The sequence below is a fragment of the Candoia aspera genome, chromosome 1, assembly GCF_035149785.1.
Source record: "Candoia aspera isolate rCanAsp1 chromosome 1, rCanAsp1.hap2, whole genome shotgun sequence".
Taxonomy (NCBI): domain Eukaryota; kingdom Metazoa; phylum Chordata; class Lepidosauria; order Squamata; family Boidae; genus Candoia; species Candoia aspera.
The window spans coordinates 2,448,267-2,472,101 of record NC_086153.1 but is presented as its reverse complement, the minus strand read 5'-3'; the positions used below and the strand labels follow the sequence as shown (position 1 = coordinate 2,472,101).

The following is a 23,835-nucleotide window of genomic DNA, read 5'->3' as shown; positions in this document are numbered from 1 at the left end:
CTTTTGCACAACCCGAAGGGGATCTGGCTACAGCCAAGCCAGGCAGGGGGGTCCCTTCCGCCCCGCACCACCTACTCTCCAGGTCGCTGATGATCTGGTCGTCGTGCAGCTTGACCGCCCGGTGCTGCTCCACCTGGTCCTCCAGCTCGAAGACGGCCTCCTTCAGGCTCTTCATCTCCGCCTCGTTCTCCGAGTTCTTCTCCTGAAACTTCAGGCCGGTCTGGCTCAGCTGCTCGGCCTGCCCGGCACACGTCTCCTTCAGTTGCTCCCGTTCCTTCTCGACCTGGGAAAGTGGAGGCGCGACAGAGACGTGAAAGGGATGGGAAACGGTGCCACGGAGCCCGCTGCAATCCTGCAGGAACCCGGGAGGCACTTTGTGTCGCCAGGCTTGGAGGTTGCGGGCGGGCTGCACAGATCCCCACGCCATGCAGGCAGAACTGAGTGGGCCATCGGCTTTGCTGTGTTTCCGTGACCTGCTGACCCATCTCGGTTTGGGACCTACGGGCGGTGTTCCCACCACACGCTGAGGTGGGCTAGCTTCCTTGGGGCTCTCGGGGGACAGGTGAACCGGCTTAGTTCGGTGAGGGTATGGCTCCACGCAATGTGCCAACCCAGACAATTGTCTTTTTTGGTAACCGGGTTTAAGCAGGTTGTGAGAATGCGGCCATTGGTGTTGCTGCTTGGGGGAGGGGGGAGGGGGGGAGGGCTGGAGGCTGTGGGAATCCCATGCAGGGTCCAGAAATGATGCTTAAAACACCTTAGCTTGTCTTTGCGCCATGTGCCTGGGTGACCTGGTGTAGGCAAACTGGCACTCTGTCCAGGCCCATAACTAGGGTCTGTGCCATGCAGGGCAAACATGGATTCCACGCCCATTTTGGCGCCCCCCGCAGTGTTCAAGTTGGTGCCCCCCCGGCACTCATTTTGGCACCCCCCCAGCGCGGTGCCCGGGGCACACCCCCCCAGTTGCAGCCCTGGCTCTGTCTTGGGAACAGGCGCTCCAGGGACAACCTTCTCCAGAACAGCAATTTGAACAGGGCCATTTCGCAAACCCTGAACGCTTTCCCATTTAAGAACGAAGCACAGCAACCAACAGTGGCAGCTTGCAACGCCCCGCGTCCCCTGCCCCTGCCCTCTGCCTCTTCCTCCCCTTTCTCGCTGACCCTCCGCCCCTCCCTTTCCATCACCACCCCCCCTCTCTGCTGGGTTGGAGCTGTTCCCGCGGTCCCTGCGTTTGCTTTTTAAAGCAAGACTTCGGCATCAACCTGTGCCTGCGCTATGGCAGGTGACGCTGTTTTGGCTGCCAATCGGCCTCGCTCGTGAGCTGGTAGGAGCAAAAATAAACTCCGATTTAAAATAAAGTGCAAATAAACCCTGCATCTGGGAGGCTGCATTGGTGTGCCAGGCTGAAGGCTTTTCTGTGACATGCTAGTTCTCTACGCCAAGTTTACACAGATATATCAATATGTATATAACACCCCCCCACACACTAAATTTTAAGGCCTTCTCACTGAAGGTTACAGACCATTGTCTGCCACGCTGATCCAGTGCTGGCTGGGAGACCAATGTGTTTGACTTCTAGTCTAGGGCTACAGAGAGGGGCAGCCCAAATCCCCCAGGGGGCTTCTGTGGCTGGGGGGGGGACCAGAACCTGGGTCTCCCTGTTGCTAGCCCAGCACCTATAATTGTTACGCCAGTGCGAGATTGGACAAGACACACACACACACAGACACTGTGTTGCAGGAGGTGCAAAACAGCTGCTGGTCAGGGACCACTCCCTGATTTGGTCTGGTTCCAAGAACAGCAGAGGCAAAGGTTTATCGCTGGCTTGGGTTACAAGTCCAAGATTTGCCGGGAGAATTCCTGCGCATACGTGCACCCTGAGCCAAGTGCAGCGTAAACACCTGGGCTCAGGCAGAGAAGCAAAAAACAAATCACCAATAAGGCTGGTCTGGCCAGGACGGGAGGAGGGTGCGCCGAAGGGCTGGGCAGAGCAAGGCAGAAGCGGCCAGAACGATTTGCAGAAGTGTCAGAGCCAGTTATGGGCCAAGCAGGGCACTCTCCTAATGCAGAGTTAGGCAGAATTTCCATGGCTAAGCAGCCTTTTCCACCCAGCTGGAGCACTGCTCTGTGAAGTTCAGGATTGCCTGGAGGTGCAGAGGGCAGAGGGAGGACAGGAAGAAGAGCCGCCACTAAGACAACAGTCAGATAAAAGAGGACCGAGTCCGGGGCAGGGATGTAACCAGAGAAAGCGTTGCAGACAAGCCCCTTCCTAGTTCCCACGAAGGTAAAGGGAGGGAGGGGGAAGCGCATTCAGACGTGCAAGGTTCTGTCACTATTGCTTTGCAATAAATGTGACCCTGGTTTCCTAGAAGGGCTGACAACAACCGTGTTCCTCAGACCGTTCCGAGGAAGGCAGGATCCTTTCCAACAGCATCTGAGTATGATCACAAGAACGGGGTTTGGGTGGGCTTCCACCCAAAAAAATATTCCGTGAAGAGAAGCCGTTGGCAGGTCCCTCCTCAAACATGACACTGAAACTCTGGGGGGGTGGAATATCTTCATCCGCATGTTAAACGAAAAGGTACATCATTCGACATTGTGTGCCAACAGTGGCCGGCACAGTCAGGAAAAGAGCTGACATCGGGGAAATTTTCATTCTAACATCCTACGTCAAATGCCACCTGACATTTACTTGTCAAAAAATCAAAAGTTGGCTGATTAAAACGAAGGTGCCTGGGGGACATTAAGAGCTGTGGACAGTAAGCAAAGAGGCTTTGAAAGCTTTCTGACGTTATAGGAAACATGGTGAAAGGAAACAGGTAAATGTTCTACAGGTAGTCCTCAACTTATGACCACAATTGGGACCGGAATTTCCATTGCAAATCTCTGCGGTTGTAAGTTGAGTCACCATGTGACCGGACCCAATTTTACAAACATTTTACAGTGGTTGTTAAGCAAATCACCACAGTTGTTAAGCAAATCCGGCTTCCCCAATGGTCGTTTTTTGTCAGAAAAACGACAAAAAGGTTGCAAAACGGATCACGTGACTGCGGGACACTGCAACCAGTCGTAAATGCAAGCTGGCTGCCAAGCCTGAAATGTGATCTTGTGACTATGGGGGTGTGTGTGACATTTTGCAATGCTCAGAAGTGCTTTACAGGCCATAAAGCACCCATTCCGAGGCCGTTGTAACTTTGGACCATCATTAAACGAACAGTCGTAAGTTGAGGACTACCTGTACTTATTTCCGGAAAAAAAAAACTGTCAGAAAATAGACCAGACTTGGATCGTGCCCTGCTCATGGAGGCAGGAGAGCAGGAAGGTTTTTTACCAACCCACACAGTTGGTTCTTCGGACCAACCCTGCCAAGCTGCGGTAGGGAAATGGGGACAGGAACTCAACAGAGTTCCAGCTCTACCCTGGCCTAGACAGCCATCCTCACTCATCTGTCGTAACCTGGGCAACTTCTGGATATGTGGACTTCAACTCCCAGAATCCCCCAGGCTGTGTGGCCATTGCTGAGGATTCTGGGAGAGAAAGACGTAATTTGGGGAAAGGCTGTGATAGCATGATATTCTCCCTTCTGTCCCGTTCAAATCCTGCGCGCCTTCCGCTCCCTCTTGCAACTTTCAGTTATCTTTGGAAGGACATCCCTCCTCGTTCTTTTGGCCGCAGAACACTTTTGGGGGTCTCTTTTGAGACCACCATGGACCTTGGATCAATGCAGGCCCAGCATCGTGGAAAGGCGATCCGCTCCCGTTCTTTCGACAGAATTAGAAGGTATCATCCCTGCTAGTGGCCCACAGGATCAGGCCAAAAGTCCAACAGGGTCAGGATTCTGCTCCCCCCGCTCCTTGAAAGCCCACGAGAAGGACCCCAGGTCGCTGCCCCTTCCTTCCTGCTGTGACCTTTTCAGGTACGCTGCTGCTCGTGCCGGGGACCCCACTGAAAGCCTTACCTTGGCCAGCTGCCCCTGCAGAGTCTTCGCTTCGCTATGGGCCTTCAACAGCTCCTGCCTCAGCTCTGCGCAGGCTTGTTCCAACTGGTCCCTCTCGGCTCGGATTCCTCGCAGCACCTCGTGCACGTCAGAGCGGCTCGCCGCGTGCTCCACAGCGTCCATCGCGGCGGCCTTTCGCTTCTCGCTGTCCAGCTGGGAGCGGAGCGATTCGCTCTCAATCTTCAGCCCTTCCAGGTGGACCTTGCAGTCCTCCAGCATCCTCGCCAAGGCGGAGTTGTTCTGCTGCTCGGTCTCCAGCAGGACGCCCAGCCGCTTGGCCTCCTCTCCCAGGCTCTTGACCGCCACCTGGGCTTCCTGGTGCTCTCTCTCCAGGCTCCTCAGGCTGCTGGTGAGCTGCTGCTGGATGTTGAGCATCTTCTCCCGCTCGAACTGGGCCTTCTCCTGCAGCTCGGCGCACCTCAGCTCCAGCTCCTGGAACTTGGCTTTGCTCTCGTCGGCCTTTGGGCGCTCCTGCAGGAGGGTGGTCAGCTTCTCGTTCTCCTGGCTCAGCTGCTCGGCCCGCTCCCGGTGCTGGCAGAAGGAGCTCTCCAGGATGGCCTTCTCTTCCGCCAGCTTCTCGTTTTCGGCTGTCAGCTCCTGGACCACCTGCTGCTGGTCGGAGAGCTCCTGCAGCGTGGCCTGCAGCTCCTCCGCCGTGCAGTGATGGTTTTCCTCCATCCGCTGTATCCGCTCCGTGAGGGAGGCCACCGAGAGGTCGCTGACGTTGTTCGGCGAGCTCCCAGAGGTGGAACATCTCGAGGTCTTGAAGACGTTGCTGTTGGCAGACGCGGGCCTCGAGGGGACGTCCACAATGTGCTCGAAATCCGAGGCGTCGGGAGACAAGGAGGCCTTGGTCACGTCGCTGCTGGAGGAACCGGAGTTGCGCAGCGGAGGCCCATTGACGCAGGGGCTCCCGCCGATGGGGTGGCTGCACGGGGACGGCTGCATCGGGCTTCCGAAGCTGGACTCCTGCGTGGTGGGGGTGGGCAGGCTGCTGCTGCTGACGGTGTCCGAGAGTGGCGAGTGCTCCCGTTGGCTCAGCTTCTCCTTCAGGAGCCGGTTCTCCTCCACGAGGCTCAGGAGCTCCTTCTGGAACGCCTTGTTCTTCTCCTGAAGGGCCTGGATCAGGGATTCCACCTCGGTGGGCAGGCCGTCCACAGGCTGGTCCACCAAGCCGGCCAGGTCCTGGGTGGCCAACTCCTTGTCTTGGTGCTTCTTCAGCTCATTGCGGAGCTTGGTGATCTCAGAGTCTTTCGTCTTGGCTTCGGCCAGGAGCTCCTTGACCTGGGACGCCAGGCCCGCCTTCTCTCCGACATCTGCCTCATTCTTGGGCTTGAGGGAAGGCCGCGAATGCTTGGTGGGGGTCGGCGCTCCGGAAGACGTCGGGCTGGGCTGAGCCTTCCTGGGCCTCAGGACCGCCTTTTCACGGGCGACGGCGCTCGGCAGCTCCCGTGGCGCAGGAATCCCAGTGCGCTTGGAGGACGGGGTGGAACCTGGGAGAGGAAGGACAACACAGGTGATACACTGATGAGCCTGCTGCGGTGGAGGGCGGGAGACATGGTGTGCAAGGCGAAACTCATCACCAAGGAAGCCACAGAGGGACGGATCACATCACCTTTGGCTCCGTGATGGCCGAGTTACCCCTGGATAGAGAAACAAGGGGGATCTACTCCCCCAAAAAGATTAGCTTGCAAGAAATTACAGGTAGTCCTTATTTAACAACCACAACTGGGACCAGAATTTCAGTTGCTAAGCAAAATGGTCATTGAGTGAATCTAACCCAATTTTATGACCTTTTTTGCATCGGTTGTTAAGCGAATCACGCGGTTCCCCCTTGATTTTGCTTCCCAGAAGCCGGGTGGGAAGGTCGAAAATGGCAATCATGTGATTATGGGACACTGCGACGGCTATAAATGTGAACCGGTTGCCAAGCGCCCAAATTGTGATCGGGTGTCATGACCTCGTTGCAAGGCACAAAGAGCCTCACAACGTGGATCATGATCATTAAGGAAAAGGGGGAAGGAGATAATCTTTCAGGAATTAAACCAAGCACCCAAGGACACCCACACCCATGATCCCATCAACACCTGAAAGGAGGGACGTCAGAGGAGTGAAGATAAGGAGCACATGGTGCCCCGGAGAACTCAACCGTTGCAGGAAGACAAAGAGGACACCGGGGAAAACGCCCACGCAGCCATCAAGGATCCCATCAAGAGGGATCGGGGCATTGAGGGGTGGGGAAGCCCGGGGCCATACAGGGGGGTATAAAAGGGGCACCCCCACCTACCTACCCCGTTCCCGTTTTTCGTTCTGTCAGCTATCATTCCAATAAACCAGAAATCCTTAATACCCATTAAGTGAGTCTGTGTCTTATTGCGAAGCGAGGCTGGCCCTGACATAAAAACGGGAACCCCAAAAAATTTTTTTCCACCTGGTACCTATCCAACTCGTTTGTGAGGGACCCAGCCAGGCATGGAGAACCAGGAACCGAGGAGGCGCAACCCTTCGGCGCCGGGCGACGAAGCCCCGCTCTCGCAGGGCGGGATGCAGCTGAGGTCCGGGCGATGCAACGCCCCGGTAGGTATGGGACCCAGCTGGGGGGAAGCAGCGGGGGAGGGACCCACCCCGGCGCCCCGGAGCCCGCGAGGCACCGGGGGCGAGACGGGGGGACCCCCTCCAAACCTACAGGCAACCCCGACGGAGGCGCGAGACGAACCGCCACCCTGGGCGCTCGAAGGCGAGGGCGCGCCTGGCACCGCGGCGGGATCGAGGGACGACCCGTCCTCTACCACGGCCAACGGCGAGGGCGAGCGGAGCGGCGAAAACCCCGGCGGGACGCCAGGGCTGGCGGAGAGGCTCGGCGCGTTGGAGGAAGGGATGCAGGCGGTGCGGCAGATGCTCCAACAGCTGACGGTGGCACAGGGACCCCGCGACGGAGGAGGCGCAGAGGCAACCCCGGTCGAAAGGCGGCAGGGCGAGTGGGACGGCGGCGACGGCGGCACCCGACCCAAGGAGCCCAACCGACGACCTGAGGCGCACCGGGAGGCGAGGCGGGGTGGAGACCCAGCGGACGGCGGCGACCACGGCGGGACCCGACCCCAGGAGGCCATACAACGAGCGGAGGCGCGCCCGGACGTGAGACGGCGGGACAACCTCGGCGGCGGCGGCGTCCGGCCCCAGGAGCCCACCCCACGACGGGAGATACGCCAGGCTGAGAGGCGGAGGGACGACCAAGCGGGCGGCAACGGCGACGGCGGAGCCTGGATCCAGGAGCCCGACCGAGGGAGAACCCCCCGCCCTCCCCCCCGAGCGACGGGACGAGTACCTTGCGAGGAGACCCAGAGAGAGGCACCAATGCCGCAAGAGAACCGGAGACACCCCGACCCGCAGCAGCTCCGGCAAAACCCGAGGCACGACGCAGAGGGGGCCAGGAGCCAGACCAGGACACCCGCCAAAGACTTTGGCATAAAGTTCGATGGGGACCCCTCGAAACTTTCCTTCTTTTTAACTAACGCGAGGTACTACCTCGAAGAATGGGGTCCCTGCTTCAGAACTGAGCGGGGCAAAATCAATGCCCTGGCTATAAAACTAAAAGGGCGGGCCGCCGATTGGTACGTCCAATTGTGCCAATCCGGCGCCCGGGCGCTGCAGGACAGCACTGAATTCCTGCAGGCACTAGAAAGGCACTTCAGGGACCCCCTGGAGCAAGAAAAGGCAAAAAGGGCGCTAGAGACACTTAGACAAAGCCCGCGCTCCGTGGCTGAGTATGCCATGGAGTTCCAAGCCCTAGCCGGAAAAGTAGACACGTGGTCTCAATCAACACTGATTGAGAAGTTCAAACATGGACTCAACTTAAACGTCCTCCGGTGGGCACTTGGCCGCGACAACCCCAGCTCCCTCACGGGGTGGATCCAGCTGGCAGCGGAAGCGGAGAACGCCCACGACACGTTCCTCCACGCAAGGAGGGAAACGCACCAGATGGCGACAGCGAGACCCCCACGCACCAGCGCAAGGCAGGTGAGGGCGAGACCCCAACCCTGGAGGGAGGAACGGGACAGACGCTTCGCAAAAGGGCAATGTTTCACGTGCGGCAGGGAAGACCACAAAGCAGCCGCATGCCCCAAAACGACGCCCAGAGAGAGCCCAAGGAGGGCACAAACAGCACCAACCCCAGCGCCGAGAAAGCAACCAGCAGCAAAGGGGGAGTACCGACGCAGACACGACCCCTACAGTTCGGAGGGGGAGGACAGCAACCCAGATGAGGCGGCGGGAAACGACAACCACCTGGCCTAAGGGGCGCCGAAGGACAGGTGGAGAACACTGACAGGCGCTTCGACAAAGGGGTGAGTGAGGAATGCCCCACCCTCTACGTCCGTGTCACCCTCACCCATCGAAATAAAACCGAAAAGGTCTGGGCACTCATTGATTCAGGTTGCTCCAAAAGCCTCATGCACCCTGACCTGGCAGCCGCACTCGACCTCCGCTGCTATCCACTTCAGCACCATTTGGTGTTCTCGCAGCTAGATGGATCTGCAGCGGGAGGGGGCCCGGTCACCCAATACACCGGAAAAACCGCGCTACGGCTCGGCAGCCACGAGGAAAAATTGGCTTTCATCGTGGCACCGGTGGGGCAACCCCGACTCATACTGGGGATCCCATGGCTCGTGCAGCAAAACCCAGTCATCAATTGGAGAACCAGAGAGATTAAGTTTGCTGACGGGTGCTACCAAGCACCGTCAGGGGACAAGGTTCCCCGAGCAGCCATGGGGGGGGCGACGACGACTGCAGAACACACAGAGACAGCTCTGCCAGAGGGACTGCCAACCAAATACGGGGAGTTCGCCGATGTTTTCGGTGAGAAAGAGGCGGACAAACTCCCCCCCCACAGAAAGACGGACTGTACCATTGAACTGGTCCCGGGGGTACCCCTACCCAAACCAAAAATATATGCTATGACCCAGCGAGAGCTAGCTACGTTAAGGGACTTCATAGACAAAAATCTGGCGAGGGGTTTCATTGAGCCAGCGAACTCTCCAGTGGGAGCGCCAGTCCTCTTTCGCGAGAAAAAGGATGGGACATTGCGGCTCTGTACAGACTACCGCGGGTTAAACGCAGCAAGCATTTCAAATAAATATCCCTTACCCTTAATAAAGGACATTTTGTCCCACTTGGTGAAGGGTAAGGTATTCTCCAAACTGGACATAAGGGAAGCCTACTACCGCATACGGATAAGGGAGGGGGATGAGTGGAAGACTGCTTTCAATTGCCCATTGGGGGCGTTTCAATATAAAGTACTCCCTTTCGGATTGGCGGGGGCACCGGGGGTATTCATGCAGTTAATTAATGAGGTCCTGCGTGACCACCTTTTTAAGGGGGTTTTGGTTTATCTGGATGATGTATTGATCTACACAGAAACAGAACGTGAGCACGAACGCTTGGTAAAGGACGTGCTCAAGAAACTTCGCAAGGCAGAGCTGTTTATAAAACTCTCCAAGTGCGAGTTTCACAAAAAACAAATTGACTACCTGGGGTATAGGATTTCTGCTAAAGGGATAGAAATGGACCCCAGCAAGGTCCAAGCCATCCTGGCGTGGGAACGCCCACGCACAAGGAGACAGCTGCAAAGCCTCCTGGGATTCACTAATTTCTACAGGGGGTTCACGCCCAGGCTGGCAGAGACTATATTGCCCCTAACTAACCTGCTAAAAACAAAGGGCTTGGGGGACACGCGCAAATCGAGGAACCCGGGGGCGCTACTGAATTGGACAGCTGACTGTCAAACGGCTTTCGAGAGACTGAAAACCCTTTTCACAGCTGAGCCAGTGCTACAGCACCCCGACCCCACCAAGCCTTTTGTGGTGCAAGCAGATGCCTCCGATTTCGCCATCGGAGCCATCCTGCTCCAAAAGGACTCCGACAACCACCTAAAGCCCTGCGCCTACCTTTCCCGTAAATTCTCCGAGACGGAGCGGAGATGGCACGTATGGGAAAAGGAGGCGTTTGCAGTAAAAACAGCCTTGGAAACGTGGCGACACCTGCTGGAGGGGGCCTCCTGCCCTTTCGAGGTGTGGACGGACCACAAGAACCTGGAGGCACTCAGCACGCCAAAACGGCTCAGCCCGAAGCAGGTGCGATGGGCTCAGTTTTTCAGCCGGTTTAATTTCACGCTGAAATTCATACCGGGCAAGAAAAACTTCTTGGCAGACGCCCTCTCCCGACGACCACAGGACGACACGCAAGCCTCCGACATCGTAGGAACAGTATGGACCGAGAAACAGCTCGGCTGCCCAGCTGTCACGCGGAGCCAGACAAGAAATCAGCGCACGCCAGCACGAACGGCGGGGAGCGATCGGACGGCGGGGAGCGATCGGAGGCGACGCTCAATTTCACCGAACTGGCAACAAAGACTCACACAAGCACTACAGCAAGATACATGGTTGCAGAATAACCAACAACATGTATCTTTCAAAGACAATCTCGCCTGGAAGGAGAAAGCTTTGTACGTGCCCGAATCACTGCGGGGAGAAATTTTACACAGAGCGCACGATGACAAATCTGCAGGGCATTTTGGGTTTGTAAAAACCCTCCACCTAACAAGGAGGCAATTTTGGTGGCCAAATCTTAGAAAGGACGTAAAAGACTACGTAAGCAACTGCCCCATATGTGCTACCACCAAACGTAAAGGAGGGAAACCCCACGGGCTGTTACAGGCGGTAGCCAGCCCCTCCCGGCCATGGGAAGAAATTTCCATGGATTTCATTGTGGACCTCCCACCCAGCCAAAGAAAAACTGTGATATGGGTGGTAAAAGACTATTTTTCGAAACAAGCACACTTCATCCCGTGCGCGACTATCCCCTCCGCACAACAGCTGGCACGTTTATTCCTAACACACATATACAGGATTCACGGCGCCCCCTACAGGTTGGTGACCGACAGAGGCACACAATTCACGTCAAAGTTTTGGCGGGAATTTTTAAAACTAATCGGAACCAAGCAAGCACTGTCCACTGCGTGGCATCCAAACACGGACGGATCAACAGAGATCCTTAACTCAACACTTGAACAGTTCCTAAGGGCATTTATAAATTATCAACAGGACAACTGGGTAGACCTACTACCTTTTGCAGAGGTGGCCTATAATAACGCAGTACACCAGAGTACTGGCCACACCCCTTTTAAGGTGGTCTATGGAAGAGATTTTGTACCGATACCAGAATTGCCGCAACCTGAAACCCTGCCCTGCTCACCAGACGATTGGGCGGCACAGCTGGCAACAACCTGGCCAGTCATCCAGACGGCTTTAGCAGACGCACAAACAACGTACAAAAAATATGCGGACAACCACAGGGCGGAGGCACCGAACTACAAAGTGGGAGATAGGGTCTACCTCTCCACTAAGTTCATAAAGACCTCACAACCATCGAAGAAATTGGCACCGAAATTCATTGGACCTTTTAAAATCATACAGGTAATCAACCCAGTTACGTTCAAACTGGAACTGCCTTACAATTTGAGACGGGTCCACCCAGTGTTTCATTGTGCACTACTGAAACCAACGACCACATCCAAATGGCATGCGGAAGAACCTCCACCCCCACCCATAATGATAGACAATCAACAACATTTTGAAGTGAAAGAAATACTGGACTCAAGAAAACAAAGAGGAACACTACAATACCTCGTGAGATGGAAACATTTCTCACATCCAGAGTGGGTCCAGGCACGACACGTCATGGCTAGACAACTAACAAGACAGTTCCATGAGGCATACCCAGAGAAACCAGCACCATAGAACATCTTTGGGGGGGCAGTATGTCATGACCTCGTTGCAAGGCACAAAGAGCCTCACAACGTGGATCATGATCATTAAGGAAAAGGGGGAAGGAGATAATCTTTCAGGAATTAAACCAAGCACCCAAGGACACCCACACCCATGATCCCATCAACACCTGAAAGGAGGGACGTCAGAGGAGTGAAGATAAGGAGCACATGGTGCCCCGGAGAACTCAACCGTTGCAGGAAGACAAAGAGGACACCGGGGAAAACGCCCACGCAGCCATCAAGGATCCCATCAAGAGGGATCGGGGCATTGAGGGGTGGGGAAGCCCGGGGCCATACAGGGGGGTATAAAAGGGGCACCCCCACCTACCTACCCCGTTCCCGTTTTTCGTTCTGTCAGCTATCATTCCAATAAACCAGAAATCCTTAATACCCATTAAGTGAGTCTGTGTCTTATTGCGAAGCGAGGCTGGCCCTGACATCGGGTGACCGCGGGGACACTGTGACAGTCGTAATTGTGAGGACTGGTCGTTAGTCATTTTTTCCAGCACTATCGTAAGTCTGAACTGTCACAAACAAATGGTTATTAAGCGAGAACTACCTATATTGGGGTTCACAGAATGACAGAGGTGGAACAGGCCCTTTTGGGACGTTCCTCCATTCAGGTGGAATCCTCCTTCCTGAGCCTTAAGTCCATCGTTTGGCGTCCTGCGCTTGGAACAAGCGACAACACCCTGTGCATTCGGGCAGAGTCATATGGCCCCCACCCTGATACTTGTCAAAGGAACCCCTAAAGCCTGGCTATTCCCCGCAGGCCTTGGACTAGAGCGGAAGGTGGACCTCTCATGGGGTGTTTTGGCACATTTTTTTTCAGATGTTTGTTTTGTATTATATCATTTTCAATTTCTTATACAAACAGGTCTCGTTCTATCTGGAATTCATCCAGGTCTTTGAATGTGGCTATACCACCTCCCTCTGCCATCTTTCCTCAAGGCTAAACGTGCCCAGCTCCCACCACCTCTCTCCCAAAGACTCCATTTTCCGCTCCCCGATCCTTCGCACTGCCCTTCTCTTATAACTCTTTATGAAAACGTAGTGGTAGAACCAGACACTCTCCTTAAGGTAGGATTTGACCAAAGCAGAATAAAGCAGTATTTTAATGGAAACAGCATTTCTACTGATGCAGTCTAAAACTGCATTTGCCTTTTTCGCAGACACGTCACGTGGCTGGCTCACGTTCAGTTTGCCACCAGCTATTCTTTGAAGGTCTTTTTTGTGAATACTGTTACCAAACCAGGTATCCCCCATCCTTTACCTCTGCATTTGATTTCTGTTTCCTTAGGGAAGAACTCTGCATTTTTCTCCATCTCACACTTCATGCTAAGGTATGGTTTGCTTATCCATGGTTACTGAATAAACTACAACTTGTTGCATTCACACTTGAGGCTAATCCATAAATGTGGTTTGCAAAACACAGCAGCTGGCTTCCCGCGTCACATTAAGCCACAATACGATTTCATCATGGTGCAGAGCAGGTGGCACAACCTGAACTTAGATATTTTTAAGCAAGGCTGGGGACATTGCCATAAAAATGCCAACTCAAGTGGGCCTCCCAAAACAGAAATGGCAAAATATTTGGACACTCAAATCTGATCTGTGAAAGAAAGGGGAAGTTTAGGGTTAGAGTTCCTAGGAAAGAATTTCCCAAAGTTTTCGTACATTACAATAAACGATAAATTATAAATTATAAAAGTTGATTTTATGATGTTTACGTCCCTCTTTGACTTCAGTTCAGCGTTACACACAAATCCAGACAAACTTTGTCCTAAGTTGGAGTTGTTAAATCTTGACTGATTAAGCTGCCTTGTTTCAATAAGCCATTGTTAATATAAATCACAGCTTTGGGCAGCTATATACAGTAACACTAAACTGCACTTAATCCAAAGCAATACTTTCTGGGCAAAGGAAATCTGCAGAGATTTCTTGACCCCGTTCCATCATGGCAGATTCATGCTCAGTTTTTCAGGGCTAACTTCCATGGATCAGTTGGAAATCTTAGAAGTACTTCACAGCATTGCTTCTAATTTTGCATTAAACCAGGCCTAGAGATGTCAGAACATTGCTTGTTTCCATCCATTCAACCTGTTGGGTGTGGGGCCTGTTGCAAAGAAATTCAGAAAATATTCTACCCCAGATCGAGGAATGTCCAGCCATCCAAGGAATGGCTGAAGGGGGAAAAGGGGGAAGAAATCAAGGAAAGCATTGAACAGATGCTGTAATTCATTCCCCCACCCCCCCAAAAATTAGGAATATGGAGGAGAAAACCCCAGCCTCACAGCTTCAACCGAATAGCACCAAACAATGGGAACTTTGAAGGTTTTAATCACATTTGATGCATTGTGACGAGGCGCTTAATTGCAAAGCCCGCTCCCTCCGAGGAACCGGTTTCTGCGTTTTCTCTTCAGGCAGGCAAAATAACTGACAGAGCCTGCCAGAAATTAAATTGCTTGCATTTTAAGTGAGCGAGGCAAAGGAGGAGGAAGAACAAACAGGAATGTGCTATCAAGAGGAGAGCGTGGCTTTGTTTTCAAAGCACGAAGAGGGGAAAAGCCATTTTTGCACTGGAGCATTTACTTCGAGAACTTGCTTGCTTTTGGACTTGAAAACTGAGGGATTTGTCTAGGGAAGATCTTGAGGCTGAGCAATGTTTCTAGCACCCTGATTGCGTATAAAACAGACCTAGGAAATCCTGCCCCAAATTTGGCTACTTCTGGCATTATCGGTTATCCAATATAGGGTGGCTAATATTCAGACACGGTAATAATGCTTGCGAGAAAGATCGCAGAAAACGAGTGAATTGCAAACTGGACATGAGCCAGCAGCGTGATGCAGCAGCAAAAGAAGCAAATGCAATTTTAGGTGGCAGCAACAGGGGCATAATTTCTTGCAGCAAGATGATGATATGCACACCTGTGGAAAAAAGGCTTGGCACTACCCACGATGGAGGAATAGATGGTGAAGATGATGGAAGTTGCTGAGATGGCTAAATTGACACCTTTGATCAGAGGAAAGACATGAACCAAGTTTAACACTGATTGGAAACCCCTTTGGGCTTTTTGCATGAAACAGAACAAAATGAACTTATGATATATGGATTTGTTGACTATAGAAAAAATAGTAGATTATAGAAAAAATTAATGTAACCACAGAGCAAAAGGCTAATTTACATTTATATTGCTAACTGCTATAAAAGAAAATCTGAAGTTATTTCTTTATATATTTTTTTCTTTTTTTGCACTTTTGGCTTTGTCTTTTTTTCCTTCTTTCTTTCCTTCTTTTTTCCTTCCACTCTAAATATCAATTTCTGTTAGTTTTTATCTTTCTTGATTAAAACTCTAATAACATTATCACACAAAAAAGGGAAGCATAATTTCTAAAGCACAAGAAGTAATTGTTCAGTAATTAATTCCGCTTTGCCCAGGCTCAAGGACAGAGTCCAGTTCTGGGCACCACCTTTTAAGGAGGATTCAGAGAAACTGGAACAAGTTAAGAGAAAGGCAGAGAAGGTGATCAGGGTCTAGGAACAGGTAGCCCTTGACTTACGACCATTCATTTAACAACAGATGGTTTCTGGCAAACAATGTACATTGGGGAAGCTGGATTTGCTTAACAACAATTGTAAAAATGGTCGTAAAATCAGGTCTGGTCATGTAGTGATTCGACTTACAACTGCAACGACTTATGATGGAAATTCCGGTCCCAATTGTGGTCGTAAGTCAAGGACTACCTCAAGGTACATCATATGGAAGGGGATTGAAGGAGCTGGGTATGTATACCCTTGAGAATATACAGTTGTAATCGAAATTATTCAACCCCCATTGCAAATCAGGTTGATAGTCAAAATGTACAGACGTTCAGCTGTTTGCAATGCAGAAATCAAACAAAAGCAATTGAAATAGCTCAACACAAGGAAAGCCTCCCCAGAGATTCAGATGGCCCTGACCCGGCTAGCCTTTCGCAAGATGCTGAAGACTTGGCGGCTCCCCCAGGCATTAGGGCCCGGAGATGGGATGAACTCTGCTGTGCTTGTTAATGTGCTTTTTCCCCCCCTTCTGGAGTGGGGTTATTGTTTATCTTGGGGCCCCAGGGGTTACATGTCTGAGCTATTTTGGGTTTTTAATCCTTGCATGCCACCCAGAATCACCCACTGGAGGTGGGCAGCTATGGAAATCATAGACCTCGAATAAATCAATAAATGAAATGTCCTTCCAAAGGGGGTTGGACTAGATGACCTTGAGGATCCCTTCCAACTCAGAGAGTCTAAGGCAGCATTTCTCAGCTTTGGCCCCTTTCAGATGGGTGGGCTTCAACTCCCAGAATTCCCCAGCCAGCAGAGCTGGCTGGGGAATTCTGGGAGTTGAAGCCCACCCATCTGAAAGGGGCCAAAGCTGAGAAACGCTGGTCTAAGGGTTCGAACCCCACCGTGCCTGCTGCGGATGGGAAAACAGTGCGTGGCCAGCACAAGGGACCTCCAAGGAGTGGGGGAGGAAGAGCTGGCCGAAGGAAGGCATGATCTCTTTCATCCCCTACCCGCCCCCCTGGCACAGGAACGTGCTCCCTATGCAGAGGAGGGGGAAGGGGCTTCGCACAAGGCCGGCACAGAACGGACTCTGTGATGCTTCGAGGCTGGAGACAAAGAAGTCAGTGTTTGGGGGACGTGGGGCGGGGTGGGGGAGAAGAGATAGCGAGGAACAAGCGTTCACTCTGGATGTTTTGCCAGCATCCCACGCCGGTCCGGGCGGGATTTCGCAGCTGCAGCTGGCCAAACGGGGAAGGTGTGGGGACGCCTGGGGTGACTTTCCCACCACCACCACCATTATTATATAGTGTGGCTTTTAATTCAGCATGCACTGATCATTTTGCAGAGCTGAGCGTGCTTGATAAGGCATGTGTTGGCTCAGGAGGAAAGCCCACTGGGCGCATCAGGTCCAGGAAAAGGGGTACAGCCGGGTATCTGCAAGGCATGGACAAAACTGCCAAGATGGTAGCCGAGGCAGTACGATTGACGCTGTGCCTGGTTTTTATGTGTGTCAAACAAAGAAGGGGCAGGGAAGAGAGCTTCTGCCAAGCCCAGGAGCTTAATCAGGACTGGGGAAGTGGTGCCCTCTCCAAAGAGTCCTGGACTACAACTCCCATCAGGCCCAGGGGCTGGGAATGGCAAGACGGGTAATCTCAATATAACCAAAAGATGACCTGACCGAGTCCATTTCCTTCTTCGCCTTTGGCAACCACCCTTTCTAGTTCATCTGGAGGAAAGGCAACATGGTGCGCCAGTAGGAACACATGAGAGTAGAGCCCGTGAGGCACATGGCATTATGGGATCTGTACAGGTAGTCCTCGACTTACGATCACAATTGGGACCAGAATGTCCATCGTAAGTCATTGTGGTCGTAAGTCGAGTCACCGTGTGACCGGACCCGATTTTACAACCATTTTAAGCGCATTTAAGCAAATCCAGCTTCCCCAATGGAAAACAGCAAAAACGGAAAGAGGCAAAAAAGTTGCAAAACGCAATCACGTGACCGCAGGACGTTGCAACCGGTCATAAATGTTTGTTGCCAAGCGCCCAAAATGCGATTATGTGACCGCAGACAGTGTGACATTTTGCGACGCTCGGAAGTGCTTTACACAGCCCCCATTCCAAGGCCGTCGTAACTTCAGCCCGTTGTTAAACGAGCGGTCGTAAGTCAAGGACTATCCGTAGTGCAAAACATCTGGAGACTATCTGATTGCTGGCCTTTGCATTACCGGCATATTTCACGAGTGACGTCCATCCCCGTGTGGAAAAGTTCCCCTTCCCAGTTTTTCACCTGCCCCATTCAGCCAGGGCACGAACACACAGCCGGATCCCCGCACAATCTTTTACGACACCCTTCGGGAGTGGCAGGCAAGCCGCCAAGAGCCTTTTTGATGGTGGCGGGATCGAAAGGCGTTAAACCAATTCATGCATCTGCCAATTTTCGGAGCCGACTGCTGAAGCCCCGAAAGGAGACTTTTGCTCCAAGGGTGCAGTTCCTCCGCACCCCAAAACGACCTGCAGGGGAGGCGACGCTGCCTTTCCCACCCCACCACCCTTTTGGTTGCTAACCCAGCGGAGGGAGGTGCCCTCGGAGGAATGCATGGCCAAGCCGTGACCCGGCCAGTTCTTGATAAATGACCCTGCCAGCAACTTTTCCCTCCGAAAGAATCCCGTGGATGGAGAGGGAAAAAAAAAAAGACCAGGAGGAGTCGGGCAGCACCTTTTCCAACTCATGTATTTTATTAAGAGGCAGAAGCTTTCAGGAGCCGGCTTCATCCGAGACCGAAGATTTCTTTTAAATTTTATGAATTGGAAAGGGCGCTCCTAGACTGTTTCCGATTTGGGGCTACCATAGGCCAACGCGGCTCTCTCCCTGGAAACAGAAAAGGATACCCTCTGAAAAAACAGCAGCCAGGTGTTTGGAATAAACGGTGGGAACAAAAGCAAACTGCAAATTAACGTCCCCTCCGAAACCAGTTCAACAAGAGTGAATAAAGCTATTTTGGAGAGTGGTGACGGTTTAGATCAACGATTCTCGACCTTGGCAGCTTTAAGATGCGTGGACTTCAACTCCCAGAATTCCTCAGCCAGCATGCTGGCTGGGGAATTCTAGGAGTTGAAGTCCACGCATCTTAAAGCTGCCAAGGTCGAGAAACACTGGTTTAGATGCTTGTCTTGCAAAACACCCTTCCCATTTAGGAAGAGCATCCACAGAGGCATTCGCAAAGCTCTTGATTCACAAAGCCTGCTTACATGCGGTTGTGCCCCGCTCGCCTGCAGGGGAGAGGACTGATCAAGCTTAGCCATTGTGACTTGTAAATTAAGGATTAGGGATTAGCAGGTCGAGAGAAACCACTTAATTGTGGCTTAATAAACCACGGGCTAGCAAACCAGCTCTTAGCACGCCGTGTGAACCCAGTCCAGACTTCCACGTTGGAGGGATGTCTTATAACCGATGCTGAGACTCCTCAGGGTCAGCCAATCGCAACCTGCTGTCCTTTGTCTGCGTTGATTAAACTGTTATTCCCCCTGCCCCAGCCAGACCACAACTCTGTGCTATTACTTGGCATTTCAAAAAATAAAAAATTAAAGCCTCTCCCCATCGTCTGGCGCGCACCGCGTTTTGACCGCTTCCATTCTGCAAGCAGAAGGTGGGTGCAGAATCGTTCCCGGCTTAGTCGGCCTCCGGGGGCAACGAATTCCTGCTTTGGGAGGTGGTCAAGAAGCCGGAGAGCTCACACGGAAGCAACGAAGATGGGGGTTTGCCTGCCAAATTTCCACCCAATCTGGGAGACCAGAGATACGCATCAGGAGTCCTCCAAGCTGCGTTTTGGGGGTTGCAGACATTTGGGGTTGCAGACGGACGTTGCAGACGTTTTGGGCTCAGAGGACCCCAACAATGCAACGTGCCATCCTGAGCTGCACATATTTGCAACACTTTTTATTTTATTTATTTGTTAATCAAATTTATCACCGCCCACCTCCCAAAAGGGACTCAATTGTCAAGCAGAACGTCTAGGCCAGTGTTTTTCAACTGTGGCAACTTTCTGGCTGGGGAATTCTGGGAGTTGAAGTCCACCCATCAGAAAGTTGCCACAGTTGAAAAACACTGGTTTAAATTAAGCCTCCTTTAGGGCCCATACTACCTGTCTGGATATTGCATCACCAGTTCAAAGGTATTTTGCCCGCCCTCCCCGCAAAAAGGAGGCATCCAAAGGAGGGGTCCAAGTTCCACATTGATGAACGCAATGTCATGCCACAGGCTCTGCCCATTCAGTACACAGACTGTGATGTCACTCATGCACTGGGCAAAAGGGGCGGAGCTGATGACACCATGCTGCTTGCATTGTTTGGTCAAAGCACTGGATATTACAGACGCCTCTGGCTTCTGAGCCCCCACAAAAGAGGCCACGTGGAGCATCATGTTTGCTAACCACCCCTCTAAGGATGGGCTGGCCACATGCAACTCCCCAGCACCCCGTCTGTGGCACCCCAAGGTCACACTGCCAAAATGCATCAGCCAGCTTGTCAAAACTCAGAGGCACAGCTCTGCAGCCCCCCACCTGGCAGTTTCCCACTGCCTTTTTCCAGGATCTTTTTCCAACTTCCCAGTCTAGCCAACAACCTTGGGGCATCCCGGTGGTCTCCCATCCAAGCACTAATCTAGTCCCATTGGCTAGCTGCTGCTGTCACCAAGGCTGAGCTAAAAACCCCTCAAATTTTGCTGGACTCCTGGGGGCTCCACAGACATATTGACACAACTGTCTTGTCAACAGAAGTGTTTTTCCGTAGCCTGCTTTCAGACTTCCAAGTCTAGCCTGCAGCCCTGGGATCTCCTAGTGGTCTCCCTTCCAAACGCTAAGCAGCTCCAACCTTTTTTAGTTTTTGTCACTATCAGTCAAGGATAGGGAGGTGCTGCTGGGGAGGGCAAAGCTGACCTGGCAGGTGGGCAAATCAGCTACGGCATTTAGGAACAAGTGGGGGCAGCCACAAAATCCAGAAATTAGATCACCAAAAGCAGAAACTACTGAAAAAGAGTGGGGGGGGGGGATCTGCTTCTTGAGCATGCCTGAGAAGGCAGGGTTTTTGTTGAGCAATTCACTGGGGAGGGGGGCAGCGGGGGAAGTCTGGCATCCACTTGGATGCTTTCTGCCAGAGGATGCCTGGCACTCGGCCCTTTTCTCGCTGACTGATCCCTGTGTAGCAAAATGGCTAATTTAGGGGCGGGGGGGCTACTTTACAAAGGCCAGGGAGGAGAGAGAGATGCTGAAAGAACGGCTTGCCGCACGCTTGGCGAAGTGGGCAAGGGTCCTGATTGCCTCTTGGTCCTGTGCACTGCCAGGACATAGGGAGTTCTGACATGAACTTGGCCAAAGGAGAGCCGCCCCGGTGCTTTATCAGGAGGCACGCATGGGTTTCTAGCCAGCCACAGCTGCGGCGTGGAACAATAAGATAACAAAGCAGTTTCCCCAGAGCTCAGGGCCTGGCTGGCAGCAGAAGACAAGCGGAATCCAGGGAGGAAGTGGGAAAGCTGGCCAGGGAGATAACGGGGGGGCTGCGCTGTCAGAGGGATAGGCCGCGGCTCAGCGGCTGCCATCTGGGGTCCAACACGATCCCAGGCCTGGATGGTCAAAGGGACCAGGTGGCCAGAAATGGCAAAGGCCCCAATACAGGCTCACTGTCTGCAGAAAGCTAGCCTCTCAGGGAAACGGGGCCACCTCGCCTAACCTCCTTGTGGGCCATGCCATCCTGAAATGGCTCGGTGGCCCAGCGTTTCGCTCCCGCCTTCGAAAGTCCAACCAGGCCGTGCAACAGGTCTCCAAAAACATTGTTCGCTCCAGCCTTAGCACGCCTGGATTGGACATTCGGGAAGAGCGAGACGGAGCAGCCCAAAGTCTCCGTCCTGTTTGTGTTGAGATTAGTCACGAGGCAACACCCAGCAAAGTTTCCCTGTTTCGGCAAGCACCGAAAGGGGCTGGAGGAGGCGGGCGAGGGGAATGGGCTTATGAATGCTGACGTGGTCCTGGACAGAGGTCTCTGCCGGCCGGGCAGGTTTCTGGGCACACCTACTGTCTTCTGCTGGATCGCATCTCCTCACTCCTCCCTGCAAAGAGGCCAAGAACGCAGGGCTGCCCTTTTGTGGCTGGTATCCGGCTGACCTCTGGTCGCAAACTTGGGCTAAGCCGGAATGTGGCTTGCTTGCTTGTGCAGGGCGTGACCCCGGGGACGGTGCCTTGCCACTGTGCATCTCCTAGTCCGGTTCTGGCCCCCTCCAGCTGTGTCAAGACTGCAACACCCATTCTCCCCAAATGTGCACACTGGCAGAGGGGATGGGAATTGGCCCGCCTTATCTGGAGGGCGCCCGCTCCTGTTCTGGTCCCTTCTGGCTGCGTCATCAGATTGCTGATGAAAGTCGACATTCGAAATATGAGTCTAGCTGCTGCCAGCCAGTGGAACAGGCTGCCACATGAAGTAGGGAGCTCTCCTTTGCTTTGGTTTTGAAAGAGAATCATCTGTCAAGGATGGTCTGGTGCAGAGTTTCTTAAACCTGACACCTTTAAGATGCGTGGACTTCAACTCCCAGAATTCAACTTCAACTTTAATGGGTTGTGTGGACCTGATCCCTAAGGTTTGCAAATCATAGTTTAAAGTTTAGCCTGGGCACACCTAGCCAACTGCAGCTTATTCAACACGCCACGATGCAACAGACTTTGCAAGCAATCCTAAAGAGTACCAGCAAAAGTACTTTCAAAACTGCAGAGGCCACAACCTTTCGGAGGCAGCCAAGCATCATCATTCCCATCATCCAGAGCCACTGCCTCATCTAAAAACACTTGCCAGGGCAAAAAACCTTTACTCGAAGGAAATTGCCTCGCCAAGGCGCGTTCTCAGATTACGTACAGAGAGGATTTCGGCCTGGGCCAGCAGACGGTTGCACAATTAGCAGTGCTTAAAATTGTTTCGGATGGCCTGGCACCCTGAGATTTAAGTCCTGGGGCAGCGAGTAGGGAAAAAAGATGAGAAAAATGGGAGTGGGGGGAAGAGCCCAAAGAACTGCAAATATAAGGCGTCACCGGAATGGAAACGAACGGGCATTTGGAAAGGTGTGTGCTCCATTCCCGAAAGACGATGTGAGAGACAGATCAGCCTCGTTTCTTGGAACGATGCTTTTGTAGGACCGGACAAGAGGCCAAGGTGACTCCACTCTGCAAACTGTGCAAAGAGGGATAGAAGCCACGGCTGGAGAAGCTCGCCCACCAGGAATGGCACACACACATGCACCACTCTGCAGGCATGCTTTGCGACCTGGAAACCGGGCTGAGACGGAAATCGGGGTTTCCGAGAAACCGGGTAGATGATAACAGGATCCAGGCCAAATTGCCCCGGGGCGCAGAGCTCATCAGCCCCACAGGATCTTCCAGGGGTAAAAGGTGCAACCCTCAAAGGATTTGCAGGCTAAGACATGGACTGCCTAACCATGGTTTATTAAATAAGCTCTAATGCCCCTAAAAGACAGGCAGACCTTTGATCGCACTGGCATGGCTAGCATCTTGAGTTTTCGCACCACACCCTGCAGGCTTCAGGCCGTCATGGCACCGCCTGGGCGTTGAGGCTGCCTGGTGAAGACAGTGCCAGGCTAGGTGAAACTTCCTCGGTCTTCCTCCCTGTGCCTCCTGGCCAGGAGATTGTTCATTACTCCACCCCTTCCAGAGGGCTGATTCCAAAGAGAGAGACTGGCAGAGGCTGTGGGAACCACAGCGGAGCCACACTGCCCCAGTGCAAACGGGACATGCTCAATTTACAGTGACCACCTGACCACAAGGCAAACTCCCTCCCTCCCTCCCTCCCTTGCCCTCTTCTCCCTTTCTCATCTTCCTTCCTTCCTTTCTCATCTTCCTTCCTTCCTTTCTCATCTTCCTTCCTTCCTTCCTTCTCCTCTTTCTCCCTTTCTCCCTTTCTCTCCTTCCTTCCTTCCTTCCTTCCTCCCTCCCTCCCTTCCTTGCCCTCTTCTCCCTTTCTCATCTTCCTTCCTTCCTTTCTCATCTTCCTTCCTTCCTTCCTTCTCCTCTTTCTCCCTTTCTCCCTTTCTCATCTTCCTTCCTTCCTTTCTCATCTTCCTTCCTTCCTTCCTTCTCCTCTTTCTCCCTTTCTCCCTTTCTCTCCTTCCTTCCTTCCTTCCTCCCTCCCTCCCTTCCTTGCCCTCTTCTCCCTTTCTCATCTTCCTTCCTTCCTTTCTCATCTTCCTTCCTTCCTTTCTCATCTTCCTTCCTTCCTTCCTTCTCCTCTTTCTCCCTTTCTCCCTTTCTCTCCTTCCTTCCTTCCTTCCTTCCTTCCTTCCTCCCCCTCTTTCTCCCTTTCTCATCTCCCTTCCTTCCTCCTCTCTACAAATTCTTTGCCATCTTCCTACATTTGAATTTTGAATTACCAGCAAGGTATATTCAAAAGTTGAATTTAATGACATCTCCAGTGTTGAAAGCA

At 52.8% G+C, this 23,835-nt stretch overlaps 1 protein-coding gene across 4 annotated transcripts in view; it reads right to left on the bottom strand.

The window, feature by feature from the left end:
- The window catches only part of SPECC1 (sperm antigen with calponin homology and coiled-coil domains 1), a 125,467-nt gene that overhangs the window by 61,385 nt on the left and 40,247 nt on the right, over nucleotides 1–23,835 (bottom strand). For all 4 annotated transcript variants that reach the window (XM_063295768.1, XM_063295783.1, XM_063295790.1 and 1 more), the window contains 2 exons: nucleotides 3,959–5,490; nucleotides 76–283 (listed from right to left, as the gene is read on the bottom strand). In XM_063295768.1, coding sequence (XP_063151838.1) covers nucleotides 76–283; nucleotides 3,959–5,490 — 1,740 coding nt within the window. The remainder of the gene's footprint in view (nucleotides 1–75; nucleotides 284–3,958; nucleotides 5,491–23,835) is intronic.